Source organism: Schistocerca nitens, chromosome 1 (assembly GCF_023898315.1).
Source record: "Schistocerca nitens isolate TAMUIC-IGC-003100 chromosome 1, iqSchNite1.1, whole genome shotgun sequence".
NCBI lineage: Eukaryota > Metazoa > Arthropoda > Insecta > Orthoptera > Acrididae > Schistocerca > Schistocerca nitens.
This window is the reverse complement of record NC_064614.1, coordinates 759,919,664-759,936,174: the sequence shown is the minus strand read 5'-3', so window position 1 is coordinate 759,936,174 and position 16,511 is coordinate 759,919,664. Positions and strand designations below refer to the sequence as shown.

The 16,511-nt window shown below is 44.3% G+C and overlaps 1 protein-coding gene across 1 annotated transcript in view; it reads left to right on the top strand.

Moving 5' to 3' along the window:
* LOC126261001 (ADP-ribosylation factor-like protein 6-interacting protein 1) overlaps positions 1-16,511 on the top strand; it is a 67,652-nt gene that overhangs the window by 14,883 nt on the left and 36,258 nt on the right. The window contains exon 2 of the mRNA XM_049958501.1: positions 4,506-4,639. Coding sequence (XP_049814458.1) covers positions 4,506-4,639 — 134 coding nt within the window. The remainder of the gene's footprint in view (positions 1-4,505; positions 4,640-16,511) is intronic.

Below are 16,511 nucleotides of genomic sequence, written 5' to 3'. Positions count from 1 at the left end.
GTGTTGTGTCTTACATGGTCCAATCACATTAATGAGAGCACCACCTATGTTAGATGTCAACATGTAATAACTACTCACAGATGGCAGATGACACCACTAGCAATGGATGATATATAAAGTATTGTTTGGGGACTAGGAGGGAGGGGGGGGGGGGGAGAGGAAAGTGCAGTCATTGTAATGTGAAAATTGAGTGATTTATCTGATGATGTCCAAAAGGATGTAATGATTGGCTTTCGAGCCAAGGTGGAAGCAGGAGGTGCCTGGTTCACGCAGCTGTGCTGACTGCTGTTCATCAGCAACTACTTGCATGCCAACCACAGCTGGACATCCACTGAATGGCAGCAGGTAGTTGTTTCAGATGAATCACATTTTATGTTCCATCAGGCAGACAGCCATTGTTATGCATGTATGGCTGTTCAACCTGTGCAGAAAGGTCCAGCCCTGAGTAAGGAGCATTATGATCTAGGAAATCTTTTCATAGCATTCCCTGGGTGATCTTGTCATTCTGAAAGGCACAGTGGATTAACACAAGTGTGCATCTATCCTTTGGGACCGTGTCCACCACTTTATGTAGTTTGTTTATCCTCAACACAATGGCATCTACCAGCAGGCCAGTGGAACATGTCACACAAATCGCAGTGTATGTGTGTGGTTCAGCAGGCCATTGTGGCTAAGCGGTTCTAGGTGCGTCAGTCCGGAACCACGCTGCTGCTATGGTCGCAGGTTCGAATCCTGCCTTGGGCATGGATGTGTGTGGTGTCCTTAGGATAGTTAAGTAGTTCTAAGTTTAGGGGACTGATGACCTCAGATGTTAAGTCCCATAGTGCTCAGAGCCATATGAACCATTTTTTGTGGTTCAAAGAGCACCAGGATGAGTTTAGCATACTCTCCTGGCTGTCATAGCCCCTCGGATTTAAACCCAGTCAAGCATCTGTGGTACCACCTTGGTTGGACAGTGGATCCTCAGCTGAGAAACCTTGTGAAGCTGCCACAGCATTGCTATCAACATGGTTCCACATCCCTGTCAGTACCTTGCGGAACCTCATTGACACTCTTCCTGGATGTCTCACAGCAGTACGTGGTGCAAAAAATGGTTATTCAGGCTTGTGACAGGTGGTCACATTAATGTGACTAGGCAGTGTATTAATAGTGCATTAAAGGTTCAGATACTGTTATTAATAAGTCATTCACACACATTGTAAAATCAACACCACTTCACCAGACAACTATAGTGCCGCCATTGTTGAATCCCTGAGGTTGGTGTAGTTGCAGTAACAAACGACAGCGGTCGAGTTTAGGCTTGTTCTGCACATTTACGTCACACATTCTCCGACAACCAGTGAGCAATCAGTAGTGTTATCAGTGCTCTGCTTTGAATGTCACAGCTAACACGAGCATTAAACGTGATTATAGTAAGTTATTTCGTGAATTTTTATTCCGTTTGTTCCAAGTTGTCGCAGCTGATGGTGGAGGTAAGAGAGAAATTCTGCACAAGCAAGTGAGAGACATAGTTTGCAGTATTCATATTATGTTAAAGTGTAGAGCATGGACATGTGGTTACCACAACCCTCACTTGGAACCAGCAACAATGCAATCCCCGTCACTTTCTTGAATTGTGCAAACTGCCGTCATTCGTGGATTGGATTGTAGCTATCTGAAACAGACCACAGTCAACACAAAGTGTTCTGAATGGTTGCAACATGTAACAATCAGTAGTTGGGGGCCAACAGCCAACTTATCTCGCCCTTATGTAGATAGTCTGTTGGGGCTCACAGCTCACTGTGTTTAAGTCACCAGTTAATTATAAGATCAGTGCATTTGGGGCCCGAGATGCCACTCTACAATGTTTTATGAACACTGAGGTACATTATAGTTATATCTAAAAATTGCAAATAACTTTTCTTAAGCAAACTGCATACACTCTTAAATAAGTTTCTTTGTAATTTCTGTTAATTCCACTTTAAACAGAAATACACACATGATCTCCCCACCCCTAATATTCCTTCATTCGTGAAACTTCACTGTTATTCATTTTCAGACATATGTGTGGTGTTGTTGATTGTACTGTTATTACTGGAACAGAAAAAGAAAGAAGCATTATTATTTACGCATACCGTACATGGCAAAGGCAGCATATCCACTATCAGTGTATAATGTTCTTGGAAAATATGATACTTCATTAGTATTAATATGACACAATATACTTACATACCAATTGTAAATATTTTAAATTCTGGGACACTAGTTGTATTTGTTATAGTTACTTTTGTTTGTACATCTTCATGATTGGCAACAAGTGGGGTGGCACAGTAGTAAGACACAGGACTTGCTTTTGGTAGGATGACAGTTTAAAGATTTAGGTTTTCCACAATTTGCTTAAATCACCCAAGACAAATGACATTATGATTTCTTTAAAAAATGCAGCGCATTTTCTTTCTGAATTTGAGCTTTTGCTCTGTGTGTATTGAGCATGTTGACCGAACTTTGAACTGTAATCTGCCTTCAGTGCTCTTTGTGTATCTAGTATTTTGCACTCTGTACTTTCATGGAAAAGTTAGCATTAATCACCATCTGAATGAAACATCCGTTCTTTTTGTGTACAGGAGGTGTTCACAAAAGAGGATTGTCTTGTATTATGTTCTTTCTCATATTTAATTACTCCCAGTTACCAACTCAGTTAACCACCTTTGCCCAGCCCTCTACTATCCTGTATCCCAGATGGGGCTTTACTGTATATCTTTTGATGACACAATGTGTATCAAATGAAACGTGCAAGCTATGATTATGACTTGAGTTAGTGAATTATCAATCATGTTTCTCATAACTTTCTTAACTCTATATCTACTCTCCTGCATGTTCTGCTAAACTAGTTCACTTACAAAGGAGGGTTTGAGTGGTGTTGGCTTAGCCATTGGTTGAGTTTGGTTCTTGAGTGAAACTTTTACTCTCCAGAGGAGGATTTGCTATGAAGCTTTGAGTCATGGCCGTATGCTCAGTTTTAATCTTTCTGGAAAGTTTATTTCACTCACATCCATTGCAAAGAGAAAGTATTATCCTGGAATAAATCCCTGAGCTGAGACAGTGATTTTTCACTGTATTCCCAGATGTATTAGAATGGTTCCAAGAGAAGATTACTTGTAGTAGCATTGGGCTTGGTGTTGTTGCTTTGTGTATCAACCACAACTTATCACATTATGGGTCATATGAATAAAGGATAGAATATACTTTATACTCAAAACTTTGAAGAACATTCCTCAGGTTTGCAAGAATAAAGTGAAACGAAGAATATACTTCACCTGAGAATGTTTCTCAGTATGAGTAAAAGAGTGTGGGAAGTTACTCAAAGCATAGAACATTCTCTGATTTCATATGAATAGAACTAGAGAAGCTTCCCACATGTGCAGAACATTCTCCATTTTTTGAAGTGAGCTCTGTAGTATACTTCAAGCTAAGTAAGTTCAGTTGAGGTTGTTTTACCAACTTTTTTATAGTAATGGCAGACTAAATGTTGCTTGGAAGTCAAAAAATATATGTGTAGCCCAAAGAGATATTGAAAAGACCAACTGTAGAAGTTTATATGGGTTCAACAGTAAAAACATTATTTACCTGATAAACTTTCTCCCGAAAATCTTGAAAGAAGAGGGGCGACCTTTCAAACGAAGTGAAAATTAAAACATTTTTGTCGCTATTCAGCAGACCAAAGTTTTCAGACTGAAGTACTCTGAGACTTGGGTATACACCAAACAACTGTGTCAATGGCATTTCCAGATGTTCATCACCATGCCTTCTCACAGCAGGAATCTTATATTTTGCTGTGTTAGAAATAAGTAGGCAGATCATAAAAATTAATAACTGGTTATTACAAACCTAGCACTCTGTAGTAACGAACTTCACGGTTGACTACTTACTTGACATGCAAGCAGACCATTATACATCGTATGTAACCAAAATTTCTCGTGTTAGAAAACTCTTGTCAGAGTTCCAGTTTGGAATAGATGGAAATGTGTTTGTAATCTTAAGAGTTCGTTCACATAATGTGTTCACTTAACTTGGATAATGAAAAATTTTCCCACATGTTGAAAATTCGGTAACCTCGAAAGGAGATGCATTTCCATAAATTGTCCATAATTGTCTTAATAATTTGTTGCCGCACGTAAACGTAAAACTGCAATGTAGTGCAACTCTTTCAGAACACACTGATGCCAGTTCGATATTTGTAGATTGAATAGTATACCTGTTTGAGTGATTTGAGTGAAATGTAATATTATGCATACATTATGTGCTAGATACGGCAGAAGACACACACTAAGAATATTCTCAAGAAGTAGGAGAGGTAGTGAGAAGGAACTCCCTCGTCAGAGAATTTACTCCGAATGTTTCATTCATATAAAATGGAGAACTTTTTCTGAGAATCTTATTTCGCTCTGAGAATCTTCTCCAGAGTTAATAACTTGCTCATTCCAGTGCCTAGTAAAGTTCCACAATGAAAGAGTGATTTTTTACAGGAGAAGCGTGTCAAGAAGATAAAGAGAGATCTTGAAGGATGGCGAGAAGTTCTGATACCCCTTAATTCTGTTCTCCTGTGGGAGAAGAACTGGTATCCTGGCATGTTATTTGGCATTACAACAACACTATTTTTGTAAGTAACCTGTGAATATTAACATTACTTTTGCATGTACAGTACTACTATAATTAAAGTGGTGTTTGGTTTAAATTGTTTTGAAATCTAGTTGGCAGTACTCAGCGACAAAGTTCTTCCACTATATGCTCTCATAGTTTTTTAGTATCTCTCTGCAGTGCTAAAAATGACATCAGCCACAGTGGACAAAGTCCTTTAGAAAAAATAGGTGCAACATCTAAAACAAAAACAAAAATTTGTAACAAGATGTCATTTGTCATTGTGTTGCAAGTTTTCGAAAAGTCTTAAAAAATTACATTATTATTTCAGTTTGAGAATGTCTAATTTTGAAACTAGTTTGTGGTATTTTTGTACCTTACAATGAGAATATTTATTCACCTGTTAATTTAGTGATTGACTTGGCGTCTGATTTGACATTGTAACAAGAAGCAAACTCATCATGCTCAGAACAAGTTAGTTACCACAACGAACAACACAGTTGTTTTGAAACTGGTAGGGGTATGTTAAAATGATGACTTTAAGGGGCTCTCTGGTTTAAGACACCATGATGGTACATCGTATGTCATTGTTTTGAATGTGATCACTATTTCTCTATACAGCCAATGTCAGAAGTGCCATGAGGCTGGGGCCGTGAACAGACAGTGCTATTGTCTGTGTAGAAGTTGCAGCTTCAGGAGACTAGCAAAATGCAGGAAGACCTGTTGTGGATTCAAGATAGGTGTAGGGACAGACAGTTGACTGTAAGCATAAGTAAATTTAACAGATTGCACTATTGGCAGTGAACCACTGGAAACAATAGCGAGCGACCTTAAGTGAAAGGACCACATAAAATTAATTGTAAGAAAATTCCTTGAAAGAATCTTGAGAAAACGTAATTAATCCCTAAAAAACTACAATCCCTACAAAACTTAAAAGATCAAGTCGTGAGTAGTACTCGTCAGTCTGAGCCCTTACAGATTTTATTGGTGGTAGATACAGAGAATGAAGAGCATTGAGTTTCCTCACGGGATTGTTTCGTAAGTGTGGGAGCATTACGTAAATTCTCAACTAACTCTAGTGTCAGACTCTACAAGAGAGCATTGTGTATTTGGTGTGCTATTAAAATTTCAAGAGTAATGCAGTGTATTCCAAGGAGATTCAGGAAATATATTATTTCCTCCCATGTATGTCTTGCTAAATGACCAAGGAGAGAAAATCAGATCAGTTGGGACTGCTGACGCTTGTCAACATTCGTTCTTCCTATGCACCATTCCAGAAAGGGGCAACGAAGGGCAGCGGAAATGGTGGTAGTACCAGAAGTACACTCCACCATACTTAGTAAGATGGCTTGCATAGTATTGATGTAGATGTAAATGAATTCTTATACATCTTATAATTAAAGTTTTTCCTGAGACATTTAAATCTCATGTTTATCTGTGATAATGATGGAAGCAGAAGAAAGGAATTAAAATTAGTGCCACATCCAGGACTCGAACCCAGGTCTTCTTCCTTACTAGGCAGAAATGCTAACCACTGAAGTTTGTATTGGGGAGTGCACTGAACTTGGGTAGTCCGTGCTTCAATGTTGACCATAGTGCTACAGTGGTGTATTGGTTAGTATTTCTGCCTAGTAAGCAAAATGATCTGGGTTCGAGTCCCTGCTGTGGCACAACTTTTAATTCCTTTCTTCTGCTTCCATCATTATCACAGATGAAGACGAGACTTAAATGTCTCAGGGAATACTTTAATTATAAGATCACCTATGGTACAGGACTTCCCCATTACGTCCAATGCTGGGATGCTATTCCAATGCCAGAGAGCCCTGGCAATAGTGACAATGTAGGGGGAAAATAAGCTGAAGATAGGAACTGAAGTTTGTATTGGGGAGGGCACTCGACTTGAGTAGTTTGTGCGGCAATGTTGACCATAGTGCTGCGGTGGTGTAATGGTTAGCATTTCTGCCTAGTAAGCAAGAAGACCCAGGTTTGAGTCCTGGCCATGGCACAAATTTTAATTTCTTCTTCTGCTTCCATCATTATTGCAGTAAATGAATTAAGTCTGTGTGACTTGTGCAGTATAAATACATAATGGCAGAATAATATTTTTAGTTTCTACCCTTAAATGCACCACTGGAAATTTTGTAAGCTGGTTCTTGTGAGATGAAATGTATGGGATCTCCCTGCAAATATTTGCCACATAAGATTTTCTACAATCTTCAGCTGTTAAATAAGTCTTTGACTATTTACATGATCATTCTTTATATGCAGTCAGTGTCATTTGCTTAACACGAAACTGAGCCTGTGTTGTTTCGTCTGATACCTCTAAACATTGTTACTCCCAAATATTTGCATATTGTGACTGACTGTAGTTGTCTCATTATCTTATGGTCAAAGCACTCCAAGCTTTTATGTTTCATTAAGCGCAAAACTTTTCATTTCTCTGCTTTATGAGCTAGTTGCCAGTCTTAGCAACAGGTTGATATTTTGAAGTGATTTTAGTGGAGACATTACTGCATTTTTTCACTGGGTAGAATTTCTCCACGAATAACTGCCTGATCTGTGGATAGTCTGAGGTTACAGCTAATAAACTGTGCGTAGTGTGTAACATGAATTATAATGGTGTTCTGTTGGACTCCTGTAGGGTGCACCAGATATTACTTCAGTGTGTGTAAATGATTCTCCATCCAGGATAAATTTCAGCATCCTGCCTGTCAGGAAATGGTTGTCCAGTTTTAAGCATAGTTAGGTGTTCCATAGCAACATATAGAATTTTTTTCTTGAGGATATATATATGTGTGTGTGTGTGTGTGTGTGTGTGTGTGTGTGTGTGTGTGTGTGTGTGTGTGTGTGTGTGTGAAATAGTGGAAACATGGCCATGGCATTCAGAATATTGTGTGTGAAGAGCATAAGTCAAGCATCACGTGGCTGATGTTTTTGGAATCAGTGCGGGTTTTTGTGAAGAAGGCTATTTTCTTCCAGGCAGGTTATAATGTTTTAACTTAGAATAAGTTATAAGATTCTACCAGAAATAGGTTGAGTGATACAGCATGGCAGTGAATGTAAAAAGGCTGGTACTGGGCAGTCACTTAAATTTGTTCAGTGTTTGGATGACATAGATGGCTTCCAGATGTATATGTGTATAGATGAAGAAACCTGTATGCAACTTCTAGAAAAAGTGCAGTCTTTTGATGGAAACCACATACAAAGGACTGAAAAGCTGTAACTGTACATAAAGAATTTGTTTTTGCATTCCGATTTTTAGCTATGAGAGTCGTCCAGTAATTAAAGAGACAAATTGGTCTGGGGAAAACTATTAGTAGGGCAAGTTTGGTACTTTTATGGCTTCAAGTTGGAATCACTGGGACGAGCCCTGATCAGCTGATGTATAAACATTGTTTTGCTTATAACCTCAAAAATACATTTCAAGATGGTGAGTCACTTGAAACATCCACATTAGTTGAACAACGTTCTGTTACTCATTTTTTACTTGATGAAGTTTAGAAACCAGTGAATATATACTGTAGAATGTCTAAAGTTTATGTTGAAGGTTGTATGAATTGTGCAAATTTTTACAAGTGGGTAGAGCAGTTCAAAAATGGTTGCAACTCAGTGACTGATGAACACTGTTCTGGCCAACCAGCTGCAGTTTCAACTCCCTCACTTGAAAGTCGAATTGATGACATTATTCATGCTGACTGCCACGTGACTATAGAAATGATAGTTGATAAAGTTCAAGTTAGTACTGGTACAGTTCATAACATTATCTGTAACAAGCTGAAGTACCGCAAAACATGTGCAAGATGCGTCCCAAAGGAGTTGACGCAGCTTCACAACCGAGCGAGGTGGCGCAGTGGTTAGCACACTGGACTCGCATTCGGGAGGACGACGGTTCAATCCCGTGTCCGGCCATCCTGATTTAGGTTTTCCGTGATTTCCCTAAATCACTTCAGGCAAATGCCGGGATGGTACCTTTGAAAGGGCATGGCTGACTTCCTTCCCCAATCCAATGAGACCGATGACCTCGCTGTTTGGTCTCTTCCCCAAACAACCCCAACCCATGGCGTGGCAGCTTCACAAGGAAACAAGGCTGAGAGTGCGCACAGAGCTGAAGGAATGTTATGAGAGAGAAGGTGAAGACTTCCTCAACAAAAATTTCACTTGTGATGAAACTTGGGTTCATTATTATGAGCCAGAATAAAAAAAAGACAAAGCATGGAGTGAAAGCACACCAACTCACCTGTCCAGAAAAAATTCAAAACTCAAGCATCAGCAGGAAAAGTCATGTTGACGGTGTTTTGGAATGCTGAAGGTCCAGTTTTTTGTGATTATCTTGAAGAGTAGTGTACAATGAACAGTCAGTACTACTCGGATTTGCTTTTAAAAACAAGATGAAGCCAGCCATGAGAGAGAGATGTCATGGATCTCGGAAGAGAAGTGTGATTCTCCAGCAAGGCAACACACACCCTCATATTGCTCAACTAACCCGAGAAACCATCGACAGAACGGGCTGGGAAGTACTGCCTCATCTCCCTTACAGTTCTAATTTAGCAGTTAGTGATTTCCATTTGTTTGGTGCACTGAAAGAGGCATTATGTGGGAAGAGCTTTCAGGACAAAGAGAACATGAAAAAGTTTGGGGAAATTGGTTCAAACATCAACATAGAGAGTTTTTTGCAGCTGGAATAAAAAAGCCTGTAGCCTGTTGGAACAAATGCATAAATGTTCAAGGGGATTATGTTGAAAAGTAGAAAAAGTATTGTTTTGTAAAAGTAAATGCTTTTTTCTCCAGACCAATCTGTCTCTTTAATTACTGACTAACCCTCGTACATGAAACTTCAAACATTCTTTAGCTATTTCTCTTAAAGTTCTTGTCTGGATAACAAGTATTACAAAGACAATGGTCACTAAAGGCAAAAAGATCCTCTAGAAAACTGAGGATGTGGATTTGTTTAGTCATACTGGCAGACAGTTGCTAACAGTTTATTAATAAAATGAACTTGGAACATTTAGTTCCAGTCTGAAATCAGACAAATGTAGGAGGACTGTTGTTTTAGTGTAGAAACATCATAATGTGGTGTGTGGACAATATGTACCAAATAAAGTAATAAAAACATCATGAAGACATCCCATGATTTAATAGATGTTTGAAGAATATTGTGAAAATGGGGGTTGTTACACTCTCTCTGTATAAGAGAATGCAGAGAAACTGATGGAGAAAACTTAATAGCTTAAGATTGTCTGTCAAAGTTCTGAATACACACACTGAAGAGCCAAAGAAACTGGTACACCTGCCTAATGTCGTGTACAGCCCCGGCAAGCACGCGAAAGTGCCGCAACATGACGTGGTATGGGCTTAATTGATGTCTTAAGTAGTGCTGGAAGGAATTGACACTCTGAATCCTTCAGGGCTATTGTTAAATCTGTAAGAGTACGAGGGAATGGAGATGTCTTCTGAACGGCATGTTGCAAGACATTCCAGATATGCTCAAAAATGTTCATGTCTGGGGAGTTTAGTGGCCAACGTTGTTGTTGTTGTTGTTGTTGTTGTGGTGGTCTTCAGTCCTGAGACTGGTTTGATGCAGCTCTCCATGCTACTCTATCCTGTGAAAGCTTTTTCATCGCCCAGTACTTACTGCAACCAACATCCTTCTGAATCTGCTTAGTGTATTCATCTCTTGGCCTCCCTCTACGATTTTTACCCTCCACGCTGCCCTCCGATGCTAAATTTGTGATCCCTTGATGCCTCAGAACATGCCCTACCAACCGATCCCTTCTACTAGTCAAGTTTTGCCACAAATTTCTCTTCTCTCCAATTCTATTCAATACCTCCTCATTAGTTATGTGATCTACCCATCTAATCCTCAGCATTCTTCTGTAGCACCACATTTCGAAAACTTCTATTCTCTTCTTGTCTAAACTATTTATCGTCCATGTTTCACTTACATACATGGCTACATTCCATACAAATACTGTCAGAAATGACTTCCTGACATTTAAATCTATACTCCATGTTAACAAATTTCTCTTCTTCAGAAACGTTTTCCTTGCCATTGCCAGTCTACATTTTATATCCTCTCTACTTCGACCATCATCAGTTATTTTACTCCCCAAATAGCAAAACTCCTTTACTACTTTAAGTGTCTCATTTCCTAATCTAATTCCCTCGGCATCACCCGACTTAATTCGACTACATTCCATTATCCTCGTTTTGCTTTTGTTGATGTTCATCTTATATCCTCCTTTCAAGACACTGTCCATTCTGTTAAACTGCTCTGTCTCTGACAGAATTACAATGTCATCGGCAAACCTCAAAGTTTTTATTTCTTCTCCATTAATTTTAATACCTACTCCGAACTTTTCTTTTGTTTCCGTTATTGCTTGCTCAATATACAGATTGAATAACATCGGGCAGAGGCCACAACCCTGTCTAACTCCCTTTCATGCCCCTCGACTCTTAAAACTGCCATCTGGTTTCTGTACAAATTGTAAATAGCCTTTTGCTCCCTGTATTTTACCCCTGCCACCTTCGGAATTTGAAAGAGAATATCCCAGTTAACATTGTCAAAAGCTTTCTCTAAGTCTACAAATGCTAGAAACGTAGGTTTGCCTTTCCTATCTATCTTCTAAGATAAGTTGTAGGGTCAGTATTGCCTCACGTGTTCCAACATTTCTACGGAATCCAAACTGATCTTCCCTGAGGTCTGCTTCTATCAGTTTTTCCATTCGTCTGTAAAGAATTCATGTTAGTATTTTGCAGCTGTGACTTACTAAACTGATAGTTCGGTAATTTTCACATCTGTCAACACCTGCTTTCTTTGGGATTGGAATTATTATATTCTTCTTGAAGTCTGAGGGTATTTTGCCTGTATCATACGTCTTGCTCACCAGATGGTAGAGTTTTGTCAGCACTGGCTCTCCCAAAGGCTGTCAGTAGTTCTAATGGAATGTTGTCTACTCCCGGGGCCTTGTTTCGACTAAGGTCTTTCAGTGCTCTGTCAAACTCTTCACGCAGTATCGTATCTCCCATTTCATCTTCATCTACATCCTCTTTCATTTCCATAATATTGTCCTCAAGTACATCGCCCTTGTACAGACCCTCTATATACTCCTTCCACCTTTCTGCCTTCCCTTCTTTGCTTAGAACTGGGTTTCCATCTGAGCTCTTGATATTCATACAAGTGGTTCTCTTTTCTTCCCCCTGCGGGTTTGGGGGTTAGAATAGTCCTGCGGTATTCCTGCCTGTCGTAAGAGGCGACTAAAAGGAGTCTCAAACGTTTCGGCCTTAATGTGATGGTCCCCTCTTGGGTTTGACCTCCATTTTTCCAAATTTCCGTTGTTAGTGCGTGCCATTTGGGGAAGGACGCCTTACGTGGTATTTTTCTATTGGTCCATCATGCACCACCATCTTGCATGCTACCTATTGTCGTGTGGCGGGATTTACACCCAACGTCTTCTGGGTTGCCTCCTTCTCGTCTTGTGTGCAATCCCCTTCTTAGCGCCCCCGACAACTGTGGACCCTTTAAACACCTAAAATCCAGCATGGTAGCCAGTCCGTTGTGGTGGGGTCGTCATGCACCCTCTTGGTGGTAGCCCCCTGACCACGCAGGGATCGCACTACAGATGCCAGAGCTGTTTCCTCCCCATGCATGCCGAGGAGTATGTGCCCATCTTCTCTGGGCCACGGGGACTCCGGGCAACGGGATATCGGCCAGGTACCCATTGCTTTGGCTGGGTGGCGCCCTTGGGGAGAGCCCTCGTTCGGAGTAGGTGGCATCTGGGCGAATGTGGCGCAATAAATCACACCAAGCTGGTGGTCGCACGGCCACCAGCGTCTCTAAGCGAGGCAGAGTTGACTTTGATGCTGCGCAATATGACCCTCAGTCGTTCCCCTCATTGGCTGCGCCGTGGGAGGGACGCAGATCTAGTACCAAGCAGGAGCCTTACGTACCACAATACCTTGTCTGCAGCAGGACTGATGGTGACTCTTTTCTTACGTCGAATCCTCTGTTTTTTGTGGAACACCTGGAGGATAAGTTTGGGGAAGTGGCGGGGTTGTCTAAAATGAGGAATGGGTCCATCCTCCTCAAGACGTCCTCCCCAACCCAGTCACGAGCGTTGCTCTTGTGTGATAAGCTGGGTGACGTCCCTGTTACCGTCACTCCCCACAGTAGCTTAAATATGGTCCAGGGGATTATTTACCATCGTGACCTATTGTTACAATCCGACGACGAGCTGAGAGCCGACTTGGAACGACGTGGTGTAAATTTTGTCCGTTGTGTACATAGAGGACCCAAGACTAACAGGGTGGCCACCGGTGCCTTTATCTTGGCCTTCGAGGGTGCTGTATTGCCTGAGAAGGTCAAGGTAATGGTTTACCGTTGTGACGTCAAGCCATACGTCCCTCCCCCGATGTGGTGCTTCCAGTGCTGGAAGTTTGGGCATATGTCCTCCCGTTGCCCATCCAGCGCCACATGTTGAGATTGCGGACGCCCCTCTCATCCCGATTCTCCATGTGCGCCTCCGCCTGTATATGTCAACTGTGGGGAGCGCCGCTCTCCATGCTCGCTGGATTGCCCCGTTCTTCATAAGGAGCGGAAGATAATGGAATTTAAGACCCTGGACCGGCTAACTTATCGAGAGGCAAAACTTAAATTTGAAAGGTTGTATCCTGCTTCCCTTCGAACATCTTATGCTGCAGCCACGTTATCGTCGCCCTCGCGGGCGACAGTTGTCGCCTCATCTGTGCCGCCTTCAGTGGGCCCTCGGGGCCGTGCATCTCTGTCTGCCCCCCTCGTGTCTGGGGGCAAGCCTTCCTCTGTTGCCCCCTTAGCAGTTGGGGGCAAACCCTCTTCTGTCGCTCCCCCCACGCTTACTTCGGGAGTGACATCTGCTCCGAAACTGGGGGGCTCGATCCCTCCCCCTCCTTCTCCGCCGGCGTTGCCTCTGCCGGTTCCTCTCTCACGGAAGGGGTCCCTCGGGGCTCTCCCTTCCTCCGTTTCTTCTCCTACCCAGCCGGATGTCAGCCAGTGGCTGAAGGTTCCGCCACCTGCTGGTCGTAGGGCTTCTGCGTCGTCGTCAGCCTCCGACGCTCCTTCAGAGGAGCTCTCCCAGCCCTCTAACCCTAAGGACAGACTCGAGAAGAAGGAACGGAACGTGTCCAAGAAGAATAGTTCTGGCTCCGGGGATGAGGTGGAGATCCTCGCCTCTGCCGCGGATCTCGCCCTCGGGGGCCTTTCCTATGGACACAGCTGATTCTCCCCTGGTAGCTGATTCTCCCCTGGTGGCGGCAGTTGGCTCTGAGGCGCCGTCTGCCCCTTAGTCGCCTTCACGCCCTCCCAGTCCCTTCCTGCTTCCATTCTTCAGTGGAACTGCGGCGGTTATTTCCGCCACCTGCCTGAGCTCCGGATGCTTCCGAGTGTTTCCTCTGTTCTCTGCATTGCTCTGCAGGAAACTTGGTTTCCAGCAATGCGGACCCCCGTCCTTCGCGGTTATCGGGGATACTATAAGAACCGCGCTGCCTGTCAACGAGCGTCAGGTGGGGATTGCCTCTTTGTTCACCACTCTGTCTGTAGCTCGCTAGTACCCCTTCTGACGCCTTTAGAGGCAGTCGCTGCCAGGGTTGAGCTCTCGCCGGCTATTACTGTTTGCTCTGTTTACATTCCTCCGGATAGGGAGCTACCCCGACATGTCTTGGCTGCGCTGCTGGCTCAACTCCCGCCACCATTGCTACTTCTGGGCGATTTCAATGCCCGCAACCCTCTATGGGTGGGACTGTCTCCGATGACCGCGGTTGTGCCGTGGAGCATGTGTTGGCTCAGCTCGACCTTAGCCTCTTGAACACCGGTGCTCTCACGCATTTCAGTGTGGCCCATGGCTCGTTCTCGGCCATCGATCTCTCTCTTTGCAGCCCCGGACTTGTCCCATCCCTCCACTGGGGAGTGCATCCTGACCTGTGTGGTAGTGACCATTTTCCCATCTATTTGTCACTGCCCCAGTGTCATTCTTCTGGGCGCCTGCCCTGCTGGGCTCTCAACAGGGCTGACTGGCCGGCTTTTACTTCCGCTGCCACCATTGCGTCTCCCCCACAGGGTGACATTGACAAGGTGATCCGTGTCTTGACCACGTCAATCATTTCTGCGGCTGAGGCTGCCATCCCCCGCTCTTCTGGACTCCCTCGGAGGAAGGCTGTACCCTGGTGGTCACCGGAGATTGCTGAGGCTATTCGTGACCGCAGGCGGGCTCTCCAGCGTCGTAGGCGGCACCTGTCTCTGGAGACCCTCATCGCCTTTAAGAGGCTCCGTGCCTTGGCCCGTCGTCTTATTGTAGGGCGTAAGCAGGAGTGCTGGGAGAGGTATGTTTCATCCTTGGGTTCCCATGTCTCCCCTTCGCTCGTGTGGTCCCGGATCCGGCGGATTTATGGATACCGGACCCCTGTGGGTGTCCCTGGGATCTCCCTGGACGGCGCTGTCTGCACGGATGCTGCCGCCATTGCTGAACACCTTGCCGCGCACTTTGCTACGAGCCCTGTGACTGCAACTTACTGCCCCCCCCCCTCCCCGGCATTCGCTCTCTAAAGGAGCGAGCCGAGCGGACGCCGTTATCATTCCACACGCGTTGTTCTGAACAATACAATGCTCCTTTCAGCGAGAGGGAATTCCTCACTGCCCTCGCCGATTGCCCTGATACAGCACCAGGACCAGACGACTGCGTCCACGCGCAGATGCTGAAGCATCTCTCCAGGGACTGTCAGACACACATCCTCACCATCTTTAACCGCATTTGGAGCGGGGGCATGTTCCCGTCGCAGTGGCGAGAGGGTGTTATTGTCCCCATCTTGAAGCCTGGTGGGGACCCACTGGCAGTGGACAGCTATCGTCCCATTACCCTCACCAACGTTTTGTGCAAATTGCTCGAACGTAAGGTGGGGCGGCGTTTGACTTGGGTCCTTGAGTCGCGCGGTCTCCTCGCTCCATCCCAGGGTGGCTTCCGTCGGGGCTGGTCTGCTGCAGACAATTTGGTGCGGCTGGAATCTGCTATCCGTACGGCCTTCGCCCGACGTCATCATCTCGTTGCTGTATTTTTTGATCTGCGGAAGGCATATGACACCACATGGAGGCATCACATCCTTGGTACGTTGCATGAGTGGGGTCTTTGTGGTCAGCTCCCGACTTTTCTTCAAACCTTTTTATTGCGCCGCTCTTTCCGGGTGCAAGTGGGTGCCGCCTCTAGTTCATCTTATATACAGGAAAATGGGGTCCTGCAGGGTTCGGTGTTGAGCGTCTCCTTATTTCTAGTGGCCATTAATGGTCTGGCTGCAGCCGTGGGGTCGTCGGTGTCTCCTTCTTTGTATGCCGACGACTTCTGCATCTCATTTAGCTCAACGACTACGGGAGTCGCCGAACGCAGGCTGCAAGTAGCCGTTCGCAAGGCAGCATCATGGGCTCTGACTCATGGTTTTCAGTGCTCTGCAGACAAGACTCGAGTTATGCACTTCTGCAGGCATCGGACGGTCCACCCTCATCCTGAACTTTACCTCGACGGCCACCTACTTCAAGTGGTGGACACTAGCCGCTTCTTAGGACTCGTCTTTGATGCCCGGCTCACATGGGTTCCTCATATTACTCAGCTGAAGCGAAATTGCTGGCGGCACCTCAGTGCCCTCCGCTGTCTGAGCCACATGTCTTGGGGTGCAGATCGCTGCACGCTGTTGAGATTGTACAGAGCCCTTGTGCAGTCCAGGCGTGATTATGGCAGCCTGGCCTATGGGTCTGCATCCCCCTCAGTGTTGACGTTGTTGGACCCCATATACCACTGTGGGGTTCGGCTTGCAACTGGCGCTTTCCGTACGAGCCCCGTGGATAGTCTACTGGTGGAGGCCGGGGTTCCCCCGCTGCG